At 51.5% G+C, this 12,945-nt stretch overlaps 2 protein-coding genes and 1 pseudogene across 5 annotated transcripts in view; 1 reads left to right on the top strand and 2 right to left on the bottom strand.

Annotated features, from left to right (window-relative positions):
- LOC308435895 (plasma membrane calcium-transporting ATPase 1-like) overlaps positions 1-537 on the bottom strand; it is a 4,776-nt pseudogene extending 4,239 nt beyond the window's left edge. Inside the window, exon 1 of the transcript in view lies at positions 523-537. The product of the transcript in view is annotated as a plasma membrane calcium-transporting ATPase 1-like (transcript). The remainder of the gene's footprint in view (positions 1-522) is intronic.
- A 3,919-nt stretch (positions 538-4,456) lies between these two features.
- DCAF15 (DDB1 and CUL4 associated factor 15) lies at positions 4,457-11,622 on the top strand. The gene is made up of 13 exons (XM_080936729.1): positions 4,457-4,615; positions 6,159-6,256; positions 6,341-6,476; positions 6,987-7,093; positions 7,191-7,330; positions 7,416-7,586; positions 9,523-9,957; positions 10,045-10,136; positions 10,222-10,350; positions 10,425-10,510; positions 10,682-10,786; positions 10,870-10,985; positions 11,217-11,622. Exons 1-13 carry the CDS (start codon positions 4,484-4,486, stop codon positions 11,270-11,272), a joined length of 1,803 nt encoding a protein of 600 aa, XP_080792855.1. The 5' UTR covers positions 4,457-4,483; the 3' UTR covers positions 11,273-11,622.
- Positions 11,623-11,733: 111 nt separating this feature from the next.
- Positions 11,734-12,945, bottom strand: part of RFX1 (regulatory factor X1) — a 30,214-nt gene continuing 29,002 nt past the window's right edge. For all 3 annotated transcript variants that reach the window (XM_080937366.1, XM_080937367.1, XM_080937368.1), the window contains one exon: positions 11,734-12,931. In XM_080937366.1, coding sequence (XP_080793492.1) covers positions 12,762-12,931 — 170 coding nt within the window. In that variant the 3' untranslated portion in view covers positions 11,734-12,761. The remainder of the gene's footprint in view (positions 12,932-12,945) is intronic.

Raw genomic sequence — 12,945 nt, 5'->3', positions numbered from 1 at the left:
ACATGGGTGCTGAGGAATCAAATCAGGTCCCCATGCCTTTGAAACCAGCTCTATTATCTATTGAGCCACTGGAAAGAGTTGTTATATACTTGACACTATTCCTGGCAGCTGTTAGTATGGGAAGACCAAGGGCCCAGAGGCCAACATGAGTCAGACTCTTTAGCATCTCAGGAGGCTGTGGGGAGGCTGCCTGGCATGTTGGTCCTGACAGCAGAAAGATCAGTTGGAAGCTGGGTGTGGTTTAATACCCTTGCCCAGTCTAGACACTTTAGAAGTCGAAGTTGGAAGATCAGAAGCTCAAGGCCACTTTGGTTTCCCAGTGAGTTGGAGGTCAGCCTGAGATATATAAGAGTCTCAAAACAAAGAAACAAAGAAACAAAAACAAACAAACAACAACAACAACAACAACAAAAAAGACACCAAGCAGTTTATGGAGGCCAAGGCCTATAATCCCTGTACTTAGAAGTAGAAACAAAAAGTCAGAAAGTCAAAGTCAAAAGCCCCAAACCTACAGAGACCTACTGAACCCAGCGCCATCTGGTGAAAACTATTCCTGTGATAATTAACTCAATCCTGATTGTACAACAAAGAATACCTAAATCTTTTTGAGGAACAAAGTAAACTAAATACAGATCAGATGTGACTACTTCAAAATTCCTTGCAACATGTGATACCTCCCATAAGATATGTTCTATGGGTTGACTGAACAAAACCACGTTTACAAGAAGGGTGTGGAAGAGGGTCCAGCGCCGGAGGGTCTCTGGACACACAGATTGTTCACAGGTCACCAGGCCAGAAAGCACATCTCCTCCAGCCTTCTGGGTAGAAAACAGGGTTTTCATTCCTTCCCTCGAAGAAATAACCCTGTGTGCTTTACCATACAGAGTCTTCTAGTGCATGTCTGTGAGTACAAAGACATCTTTGTCTCCTATAGACCCCCATCATTTGGTAAGAAAGATAGATGTCTAAATGGATCAGGAAAAAGTGACTCCTCCCAGATGGAAAGCAGGTGGTTATTTTAAGCTAAAATAAAAGACCTAGGTTCATCCCAGAAGCTAAGACTCATACACTGCCAATAGCTGTCTAATACGGTTTGCTGGGAGCTGTGTAGAAAAGACCTACAAGCATTACTTTCCAGAAGATACAATGTTTATTTCCAGCTGGCTGCCATTACATTATGATAAGTCTGCACAGAAGCTCAGCTTCTCCTTTCCGCATCTGGTACAACCATGGTGCTTACCGTTTCCAGGGAATCATGGCAACTATGGGACCACATTCTCCAAGTCGCAGACTATGGACTGTGTTTCAACCTTACCAAGTTTCTCTCTGATGTCCTTTCTCTAGTCCAGGATCTCATCCAGAGCAGGGTCCTGTTTGCTTGGTGATAGTCTACATAGTTTTATTCTGTATCATATCCTTGACACCCTGGAAGTTCAATGTTTGTATTTTTTATTAGATTTTTAAAATTTGTTTTATATGGTATATACATGTGTATAGCAGTAATGGGCTAAATCGCTTTGTGCTCCGCTGTACTCCCAGCCACCTCCCAGAGCTCTCTGGATTCTCTAATGGAACACACACACACACACACACCAGTTAATTTTGAATGCCTTGACTAGCTGGCAGTTTTATTTCTTCCCACAAACACTTCCCTCTGGTAGATCTTTTAAAATCTGTATTTCATCTCTGCTGTCCCAAGCACAACAGGGAAGTGACCCGGTAGCCACTTTCCCTGGTTCTCACATGTTGATGGGCCTTGGGTCTTCTTCCCAGGGTGATCTCTCCCCCTCCCCCACTCCTAGCCCTTGCAAATCCCCAGGTTCCACCTCTGTCTCCCTGCCCAGTCATTGGCTGTGTGGCAAATCTTTATTGCCAGTCACATCCAGCAGGCATGGAGACCCTTGGCGACTGGGAACGAGGCCTTGGGAGCCGAATTGCATGGAGGTGTCATTAGAAGCAATGGCTAATACAATCGCTAATACATATGTGTGTGGGCAGGCAAATCCTAAGCTGGAGCATGAACGGAGCTCATACGGAGACCAGAAGACAACTTCTGGGAGGCAGTTCATTCATTCCACCATGTGTGATTTGGAGATTAAACTCAGGTCATCATGGGTGGCAGCAGAAACCTTTACTCACTGAGCCTGTCCCACGTTGAGATGGGCTTTGGATATGTTGCACAGGTTGGCCGTTGCTTCTCCAGTGCTGGGACTGTAAACCACGCCTGGTTTTTCTCTTCTTTATGTTTTTTCTTTTCCTTTTTCTTCCTTTCCTTCCTTCCTTCTTTCTTTCTTTCTTCCTTTCCTTCTTTCTCTTTCTTTCTTTCTTTCTTTCTTTCTTTTCTTTCTTCCTTTCCTTCCTTCCTTCCTTCCTTCCTTCCTTCCTTCCTTCCTTTCTTTGAGAAAGAGTCTATTTGTGCAGCCCTGGTTGTCCTGGAACTGGAGAGATTTTTCTGCCTCTGCCTCCCAAGTGCTGGGATTAAAGGAGTGTGCTACCATGGCCTGGCTTGGTTTCTTTTTTAAAATAAGAAAACTGAGTTATTTTTAATCACATCTATGTGGGGGGGGGGGTATGTGCTTGTGAGTGCAGGTGCCCGCAGAGGCCAGAAGAGAGTACGGGATCCCCCCACTCCCCCACCCCCAACTACGGTTTCAGGCAGCGGATACTGGGAATTGAACACAGATCCTTTATTTTATAAAGGCACCAATCTAATCCTCATACGATGGAGGAAGTAAGCCCCACCTTCTGGAAGGAGTGGCTGTAGTAGAAAGTTCCAAGGAGGAGTGAGGAGGGACCGCAAAGCAGATGCCTTCTTAAAGTTTCTATCTCAATTGCAGCATCTTTGGGTGGATCTTGCTTCTTAACAGAAATCACAAACTTCAGGCTCAGTGAAAGTCTCAGGAGGCAATGACTTTCTTTGAGTTTGAGGTCAGCCAGGTCGACATAGCAAGCTCCAGGTCAGCCAAGGCTATACGGTGAGGCCCTGTCTAAGAAACCAAAACCAAAACCAACCAACCAACCAGCCAAACAAAAAGCTCACCCCCAAATTAAAGTGGAGAATGATAGACCATTGTTGATCTCTGGCCTTTTCATATACTCTCATTGGCAAAGCTCATCTGTGCACATGTTCACACACACACACACACACACACACACACACACACACAGTCTCCTTGCTCATCTTTTCCCTCCTGTTATTCCTGCTCTGGTCCTCTAGTCTTTGCAATAAAGATGCAATCACCTAATAACAGTATCTCAGCACATGTCCCCATCACTAATCCATACATCATTGCAGTTTAGTAGTAGTCTTGAACCTCTCCCCAAACTGTTGTCTTCGCTGGAATATTCTTCCTCCTCTCCCTCACGAGGCTGCTTTCCATCCAATTGCCTTTCTACTCACACCAGGAATTCAAGGACAAATACTCATTTCCTTGTTTATGACCTGTCCTGTTAGCTGGGTTCTCAATAAGCTGAATGGAGCATACTCTCTCCTGTGACTGTAATAAGAGCAGCCAGCAGCCTCGGTACACAAGTACCCTGTCTTCAGTAGAGCTCACTGTATGCCTGTTCCAGGTGTAAATTAAAGGACCATTGCTGAGATTGAGTGAATGTATGCAAAACTGGTACATGAAGCTGTCAAGTCCAGTAATATTTATTACCATAATTAATTAATATGATAGGCTTAACAGGCCTTCCACAAGGAGGTGCAAACTCGGAACCACAACTGACCCATGAAAAATATTTTTTTAAAACAGCCCAATATTTGACCGATGCTACCACGGTCGTCGTCGTTTGGAAGATGTTTTGTTTTGTTTGTTTATGTTTTTGTTTTTCGGAGACAAGAGTATCTCTGTGTAGCCCTGGCTGTCGTAGAACTCACTCTGTAGACCAGGCTAGCTTTAAACTCAAGAGATATACTTGCCTCTGCCTTAAAAGTGCTGGAAAGGCGTGAGCCACCACGCCAAGCCTGGAAGATGTTTTAAAACGAGCCATTTTTCTCCCCACCGTCTTTTCCTGGTCTCCTCCCTAGCCACCCAGGGATGCTCTTCAGGCCTTGGCCCTCCCAGCCTGCTCCAGAGCCAGGGCTGAAGATTCTGGCCCTTGTGGACCACAGGTTCTTATCGCCCCGCCCACAGGCCGCTGACCAGCCAGTGGTCTCCACGGAAACCTACTCAGGGGCGTGTCAGTGTCAAGCCTGACAGAAATCTTCGCCTATTCAGTTGAAGTTTTTTTGGCCGAGACGCGCCAGAGTAGTTTCTAAGTGGTTTATCTTTAATAAAGGGCGGGAATAAGGCGGGAGCTATTACCATCTTTACCAACTAAAAGCCAAGATAGCTTTGATAGACAAGGGTAGCGGGAAGAAACCAGGAATGCCGGCTGTCACCCAACCGGCCAGCCGCAGTTAGGAGAAAAGGCCAATCAGAAAGTGGCAGGGGCGGGGCTAAGGGACCGGTTGCTCCGGAAGTGGAGGGAGGGGGTGAAAATGGCGCCCAGCTCGAAATCGGAGCGGAACAGCGGGGCCGGGAGCGCCGGCGGCGGCCCTGGGGGGACCGGGGGAAAGCGGGCGGTGGGGCGGCGGCGGGAACACGTTCTCAAGCAGCTGGAGCGAGTCAAGGTGAGGCCTGGAGCCTGAGCGAGCGCGCCCGGTAGTGAGGAGGAGGGGACGCGGGAGGCGGCCAAGGGAGGGCGGCGCGGCGAGGTGGGGGGCGGGGCCGGGAGGGGGCTGGGCGGGCCGGGCTGTGAGGATGGGGATGGGTTCGGCGGTATTGAGGTTGGTGCTGAGGCGCGGGCTGGGCTGGCGAAGGTTGGTGTCTTGTGTGGAGCCAGCTAGGCGATTCACCTGCAGGGGGCCTTGGATGAAAGCTGCTAGGCGAGATCCTTGGAGAAGGGGCTTGGGTGGAGGAGGCTGGGGAAAATCATGGAGGAAAGAACGGGGGATGGAGGCGGATGGGCGGGGTACGGTAGAGGCTGTTCGAGGAATCTGGAGAAAGGGGAGACCTTGGTTTAGACCGGCTTTTCAAATCGCTGCCCCTTATTGGAGTTTCCCCCAACCCCCTGAAAAGCTCCTGCTGCATCCTCTGTTTGATGCTCCTTCTCTTAGTTCTGACCATCTCTATCTCTAGTTCGCGTACCTAGTCCTGCCTCATTGAATGGAGGAGTGTTTTCAGAGAAGGACCAGGTCTTCTTCTCAAAGTGGAAGCCATTTAGTCAGGGCTCTGTCTCCCTTGTCAGAGAACACCGGGAAGAGCAGGAATGTGAATAATCTGTTAGGTGGGCAGCAGTGGAGCAAGACTGTGTGTGCACGGGAAGTTGGGAACTGGGTGAGGTCAAAACGTGCCTTTAACTGGTGTTCCCTAGGCAAGGCTATGGTTCTGCCTTAGCCTAGACACTCCCTGGGCAAGGGTTATATCCTCTCAGGAAGGCTTGTCTGACAGAGCCATTCCCTTCATGTGTTGAGATGAACTGGGGGCAGGGTGCCAGCCCTTTCCCTGCAGCTCTCTTCCCACTAGATGGCTATCCCTTGAAGGCGGGCCAAGATAGCTCCCCAGTGGTCAGCTTTATGCTGGTTTCCTTAGATCCTTCCTTGGTGATGCTTTAGGGTGTGACAGTTGGTTGGCAGGTAGCAGTTAATTAAGAAAGGGATTTGCTTAATAATGGATTGGAGCATTGGGAATACCAGGGGCTTTAGGCCCTGGGGCCAGTGAGATGGCTCCATTGGGTACACTTGCCACCAAACCTAATAACGTGTGTGATCCTCATGACTCACTTAGTGAGAGAACAGACAGACATCTGCACATTGTCCACTACTGTGGGTTGTAGCCTGCACAGTAATTACATTATAAGAAGAGAACCCCTTGTGGGCTAATTGGGAGCAGGCAAATAAATACATGACCCCCACATCCTAACCTCCTGTCTTGTGGGTCAGCCTTCAGGAAGGAGCCAGTTGTCCTAGTGAGGGGATTGATGCTTCCACAGGGAGATGTGGGGCTATGGCTGGGACGTAACCCCTTGGTGGGGGTGGGATGCTTTGTAAGGTCACTCGCTTTGGTGTCTCCATCTGCCCCAGCAGTGGGCCTGTGGAAGCTGTTCTGCCTCTGCCTCTGGTAAGGAGGCTGGGAGGCCACTTGGTTGAAGAACCCTGGCTGTCTCTTCCCCAGATCAGTGGGCAGCTCTCACCTCGTCTTTTCCGGAAGCTGCCCCCCAGGGTCTGCGTGTCCCTCAAGAACATCGTAGACGAGGATTTTCTCTATGCAGGGTGAGGCTGAAACTAGGCTGGGTGGTGGCAGGTCTGGCTATGAACTTGTCCTCATCTGGCCACTGTGCCCATTCTGCCCCACAGCCATATCTTCCTGGGATTCTCCAAGTGTGGCCGCTATGTCCTCTCCTACACCAGCAGCAGTGGGGATGATGACTTCTCCTTCTACATATATCACCTCTACTGGTGGGAGTTCAACGTCCACAGCAAGCTCAAGCTGGTAGGACTAGGCCTTCTCTTTCAGGAGGCCCTGCACTGGGCTAACCCTTCAGATAGCAGGGACTCAGCTGCTTCTGTATCATGCAGCCTGTGTCCTATGTATAAAATGGCAGTGAAATGCCACTGGGGTGACCCATGTAGAGCTGCTGATTATTTCTTAGGTCAGACTGGTGATTTCATTTGGCTTAGGTATCATGTGCAGCCCATCTGACACACCTTGGCCTGGCCTGGATGCAGGCAGATTTCTTAGATTCACACAGGCTGTCTCAGTGGCTTTAGTATTCATCCTTGACCCGTCTCACAGTGGGGCTACTTCAGATTCTGCTGTGCATGGGCTTCATTTCCCAGGGGATCAGGGAGGTAATATGTTCAGTCAGGGTCCCTCCAGCCTGCAGGGCTCTCCTTGTCTCAGGCCCACCTAGGCCACTTGTGATAGCTTGGTTCTGGTCTGGCCCTTCCTTGCTCTGGTTGGGCCCTCCTCAGCGTCACACTGACTGTGCATGCTGCTTAGGTCCGGCAGGTGCGGCTCTTCCAGGATGAAGAGATCTATAGTGACCTGTACCTGACTGTGTGTGAGTGGCCTAGCGACGCTTCCAAGGTCATCGTGTTTGGTTTCAAGTGAGACTGGGGGCAGGCAGGGTGGCTGTGGGGCAGGCAGGGTGGGCTTGTATCCTCTCTGTCCATGGGCTGGAGGCTGAGGGTGTGCTACCCCTAGCACCCGCTCAGCCAATGGGATGCTCATGAACATGATGATGATGAGTGACGAGAACCATCGTGACATCTACATCAGCACTGTGGCTGTGCCACCTCGGGGCCGCTGTGCTGCCTGCCAGGATGCCAGTCGTGCCCACCCAGGTGAGGCACCAGGGGCCCTAGAGGGAGATGTGGCTGTTGGTCCACTACCAGGACATCAAATGAGCTGTAGTGTGTCTTGCTGCAGGGGACCCAAGCGCACAGTGCTTGCGGCATGGCTTCATGCTGCACACCAAATACCAGGTGGTGTACCCCTTCCCCACCTTCCAACCCGCCTTCCAACTCAAGAAGGATCAGGTGGTGCTGCTCAACACCAGCTACTCTCTGGTGGCCTGCGCTGTCTCCGTCCACTCGGCAGGTAGGCCCATTTCTGTTCAGAGGAAACCTGGCTGAGAGGGGTCGAGTCTCTCAGGGTTATATAGCTGGGAGGTGGGAAGGCTGGGCTTGCATGTTCAACAAATGCTTTGTAGTTACTTGAAGTCAACCCAGGAGCTGCTTTAGCAATAGTGGGGCTAGCGGTTCTTACCCTGGGCAGAAAGACCTGCTGGGGCTGCTCCAAATAGTGACCTACTAGCAATGTGGGACTCTGTTTCCTGCCCAGCATGACAAAAAAGACGATGTAATGAAGTACAGTTAAAGTGCTCTGAGGACAAAGGCACATCCGAAGCAGTGCATCTTTGTGTGAAAATGAGAGACCATGCCCATACGGCTTTGATGGCGTGACAGTGGGCAGTACTGGGATCCCTCCGTAGTCAGTGTCACCCTGCCAACATTAGAGCATAGTTCGTACACACTTGGCTGCCTTGTATCCTTGATCTCAGGGAATACTAGGAAGAAATTTCATGGTATCTCCTTTGTTAGACAATGTCTGTGAAGCCTAGCTGGCCTAGAACTCACACGCTTCTGCCTCCTGAGTGCTAGAATTAAAGGTGTATATCACCATACCTGGCTTTCATAGTGTATTTTTCTTTCTAATTTTTAAATTACATTTTATTTTACGTTGCTTAAACTTTTTTTTTTTTTTTTTTTTTTTTTTGTATATCAGTGCATGCATATATTCACATGCATGTACCAGGGATGTCAGGACAACTTTCAGGAGTTCATTCTCTTCAATCCTGTGGATTGAATTTTGAACTGAGGTCACCTTTACCTGATAAGCCATTATGTCTTGATAGAGTACCATGTTAGAAAGTAGGGTGATGTCAGTGTCTGGCAGGAAGTCAGTGAGCCTAAGCCTGTAGCTCTGCCCTGTGGCTCCCTTCTGCTAGAAACCTGGAGTCAACACCTGCAAGTTCAGGTTCATAGCAGAGTCAGGGCTCTTGGTGCCCTTCCCTGAGTTAGAAGAGGACTAGGTCAGGGTCCTGTATAATAGCAGGGAGAGACCATGACATACATGTAAGAGAGCTATAACTGTACACCACCTTTGGGGTGACTAATAACATGTTTGAGTTGGGGAGAAGTCAAGACTATTCCCAGTAAAGTGCCTGCCCTGGCACAGCGGGAGGAAGAGGCATGGTCAAGTGCATGTGACCAAGATGACTAGCAAAGGACAGGACCTTAATCTCCAGATTCAGCTTGAGTTCTCCCCAGCCCTGCCCTGGCACCTTTGTCATTATGGAAGAGCCATCTAAGCTTTACTAAGGCTGAGTCACCTGTGACCATGGGCCTCACACACAAGGTCCAGCAAGGACTGAGAAGTCTTGGCTTGGGGACCTGTATTGTCTTTGTCCCCAGCCTGGTGTTTAGCTTATCCCAGAAGTTTATGCCAAGCATTTTTCAACTTACCTCTTTTCTGGGTGTCCCACCATTGTCCCTTGAACAGACGCCTCTCTGAGGGACATAGTGCTGTTTATAGGAGGGGTGTGGCACTCCTTGGTGGCTTGTTAGGTTCCTCTGCTGACTCCTACTTCCTCCAGTAAATGTGGCCTGTCTGCTTGTGCTGGTCTGGTCTGTTCTCAGTGCAGACCGCACTCCAAGGGCAGAGCTTTGTGCATCTCGTTTGCTGGGTCCTTCCTGAGTAGAATGATGAATGTTCAGTGATGCTGTGTGAGTTCTAGCCTGGCAGGAGAAAGGCTCTGGGTCCACTCCCAGAATACTTTTTGAAGTCTTGAATTAATGTATGTCTGCATAGGTCTGTTCTTTGCGTTCAGACTTAGTGCTTTCTGAACTCATGTCTTTCCAAGGGTTTTAGCCTGACTTGAGTCCAGGAATGGCTCCCAGGGGCTCCTTCAGGTGGGTTTCTAATCCAAGCTTTGAACTGGAGTGGCATAGCCTTCTTTCATGCTTTTTTGCAGGTGACAGCAGTTTCTGCCAAATCCTGTATGACCACACAGCTTTGCCCCCAGCCCCACCCAGCTCTCCAGGACCTTGGAGCCCTGAGGCAGTCCCTGCCTTCCCCAGCCTTGGTGTTGAGGTGGTCCCAACCCAGCCCTCTGGAGCCCCTGAGCCCTCACCAGCCATTGCCAAGGCCAAGGAGTTTGTGGCTGACATCTTCCGCAGGGCCAAAGAGGCCAAGGGTAGTACCTTGGAGGAAGCTCGGCTGCCCTCTGGCTTGGGGCCTTCAAGCAGTCGCTGCCGCCCATCTTTAGAGCCGCCAGCCCTCAGTGGGGAAGTGGTACCCAGGGACAGCCCTCCTGCTGCAGAGACTACTGTCCCAGAGCCTGGCTACATCAATTACACCAAGTTGCACTATGTGTTGCAGTCTGGGGAAGGGACAGAGCCTGAGGATGGTGAGGAGCCTTCCTGGGACAAGATCTGGGATGGGGCAGTGCCAAGAGGACCTCTGGCCTGCTCCTACCTTCTGCCTGTCTCCCCAGAGTTTGAGGATGACAAGATCTCTCTGCCCTTTGTGGTGACTGATCTCCGTGGCCGCAACTTACGGCCCATGCGAGAGCGGACAGACATGCAGGTGGGTAGCTATGATGTAAGCCGTGAGTGACCCAGGATCTGGGGGTGGTTGGCACTACCCCTAGCTCTCTGCCATCTATCCCTAGGGCCAGTACCTGACAGTTGAACAGCTTACACTGGACTTCGAGTATGTCATCAATGAGGTCATCCGCCATGATGCCACCTGGGGTCACCAGTTCTGCTCTTTCAGTGACTATGACATAGTAATCCTGGAGGTGAGGCTGGGGCACAGCAGGAGGCAAGAGTATTCCCACAGTCTCTGTCTGTAACTGTCACTGCCTGTTCCCAGGTCTGCCCAGAAACCAACCAGGTCCTGATCAACATTGGCCTGCTGCTCTTGGCCTTCCCAGCTCCCACTGAAGAGGGCCAGCTTCGGTGAGTGGCAGGGCCCTTGGCTAACCCTGATGTGGAGGTCACACAGACCCTTTTGTACAGAATGTACAGGGTGAACAGACAGACCCTGGAGAGCCCCTGCTGTCACTGGGGCAGTGACAGAGTCAGTGCAAGGGACTTACCAGCCCACCCTCTTGTCCTCCACTCCAACAGACCAAAGACCTATCACACCAGTCTGAAGGTGGCCTGGGACCTCAACACAGGCATCTTTGAGACCGTCAGCGTGGGGGATCTAACTGAGGTCAAAGGACAGACCAGGTGAGGCAAGGCAAGAGTGAGTTGCCAGGGAACCCTGGTGCTTAGCAGGCAAGTTCCTCTTCACTCATTTACCTGGTCCCCAGTGGCAGTGTCTGGAGCTCCTACCGGAAGAGTTGTGTGGACATGGTCATGAAGTGGCTGGTGCCAGAGAGTAGTGGCCGCTATGTGAACAGGATGACCAATGAGGCACTGCACAAAGGTAGGAAGTGTCCTAGCAGGCAGGACACCTGATTTTACCTTGGGTCCCGGCATGCTAGATGTAAGGAGTGTCATGGGATGTGAGTGGCATCCAGTTATGGCTGGAGAAGCAGGTGGGCAGTCATTGGGGAGCAGTCTCTGGAGCTTTTTCTGTCTAGTTAGGCCATGAGTTGTCTAGTTGGCTACAAGGCTGGACAAGGTAGATCATGGTTCTGTGTATCCTTCTCTGCAGGGTGCTCACTGAAGGTTCTGGCAGACAGTGAGCGGTACACTTGGATTGTGCTGTGAGGGCTGGACTGCCCTGGACCCTGACTCCAACTACCTCCACGGGCCCTGAGAGGACCGCCTTCCTGGGCTGGCCCTACACGGGCCACAACCGGCACTAGTGTTAGGTTGCAGGATGGGACTGGTGCAGCAGCCTCTGGTGGCCCGAGAGTCTGGATATGTCTTTATTTATGCCTATTTAAGTTGGGAAAGGGCAGAGAGAGGAGCCCCTTGGGCTTGGCCTGCCCCAGCACAGCCTAGTCCTGCTTCCCGTGCTCTGGCCCTTTTCCTTGGCTGCAAGTGTAGCCCCTCTAGGGAGGCCAGTGGTTCCAGCCTCCCTCACCTAGGGTGGGAACCCCGTGGCCACCTCGCCTTGTTCTTCATGTACTAAATGCTTTATTTCTGACCTGGCTGGTATCCCTTCTGTCCTCAGAGCACCACTCCCCACACTCCCCACCCAGCCTTGCTCCAGTCATCAGCAGACAAAGATCACAGCAGTATTTATTGTTTTAAGAAAGACTACAAAAAGGTAGAAAACAGCACACTAAACTACCACGCGCGTGGATACTTTGACCACTGGGAAGGGAGGCCCATGGGGAGTGTGCAGGACCACCCCAAAAGCTGTAGCACGCGGAGCACACAAAATAGTGATTTCTATACAATAGGCCAGATTTTCTTTTTTTTTCCTCCATAAACATCTATCACAGATTGAAGACACTGAGAAAACAGGAACGGATAAGGCCATGATGGTTGGAAAAAAACCCAACAAGTTACTGACTCCGCTCAAGCGTCACTCACTAATCACACAATAGTTACGGGGGTCAGGGGCACTGCACGGAGGAGAAGCATCTCTGGGAGCAGGTTTCAGTCACAAGCTGATGGGGTGGAAGGCGCAGGGCGAGGCCTCGGGTCTGGAGCACCTGGCCCTGCAGCCAGCCGGATGCTCCTCTTTGGAAGCTGGAGGCCGGGGCCCTTCACAACATGCCCCTCTCTGGGCTGCGGGGCCAGGAGAACCCGGCTCTGGAGAAGGTGCAACACCCACAGCTTTAATTGCACTTATACCAAGAAAGGGGAGCAGTGGGGTACTGCTGCTGACGGTGGGGGTCCCAAGGTGCTACCCACCTGCGCCTGCCCAGGCAGGCTGTGCAAAGCCAGAGAGCAGAATAAGTTAACAGTTCCGCAGGGGAGGAGCTGGCCTGCTGCCCTCTGGGTGGTAGTGGTGGGGGACGGGCTGTGAGCTGGGGCAGGAAAGAGGGACACTGGGGCAGGTTTCTTAAGGCACATCTTTTGTGTCAGGGTTTGCAGCTTCGGTTCTGCCCAGCCCCGCCCATGATTGTACCAGCCCCATGAGGGGGAGGCTCTCCTAGCCTTCCCTATCAGGGGAACCCTCTCCAGCTCTGGCATGTGCTGGAAGGGTGACAGTGAAGCCACAAAAACTGAAGGACCGGACCCTGGCCTGGAGGGGCAGCAGCGGCAGGTTGGGCGGGTGGAGGGGTGCAGGGTGGTCTCAGGCTTAGCTGGAGGGCAGGGCCTGCACAAAGAGGCCACGAGTGTCAGTCCGTGCCAGTTTCGCTGGTGGCTCCAGAGCTTCTGGGCCTAGTGCGGGGGATTCGCTGCCAGCAGCCAGTGAGATGTCTTGCGGCAGCTCGTCCTCACTTTCCTCTTCCTCCTCCTCTTCCTCATCTGGGGCACAGGGA

Source organism: Micromys minutus (assembly GCF_963924665.1).
Source record: "Micromys minutus genome assembly, chromosome: 24".
In the NCBI taxonomy this organism is placed as follows: Eukaryota; Metazoa; Chordata; class Mammalia; order Rodentia; family Muridae; genus Micromys; species Micromys minutus.
Note: the sequence above shows the minus strand (reverse complement) of the source record. Positions and strands in the feature narration are given on the sequence as shown.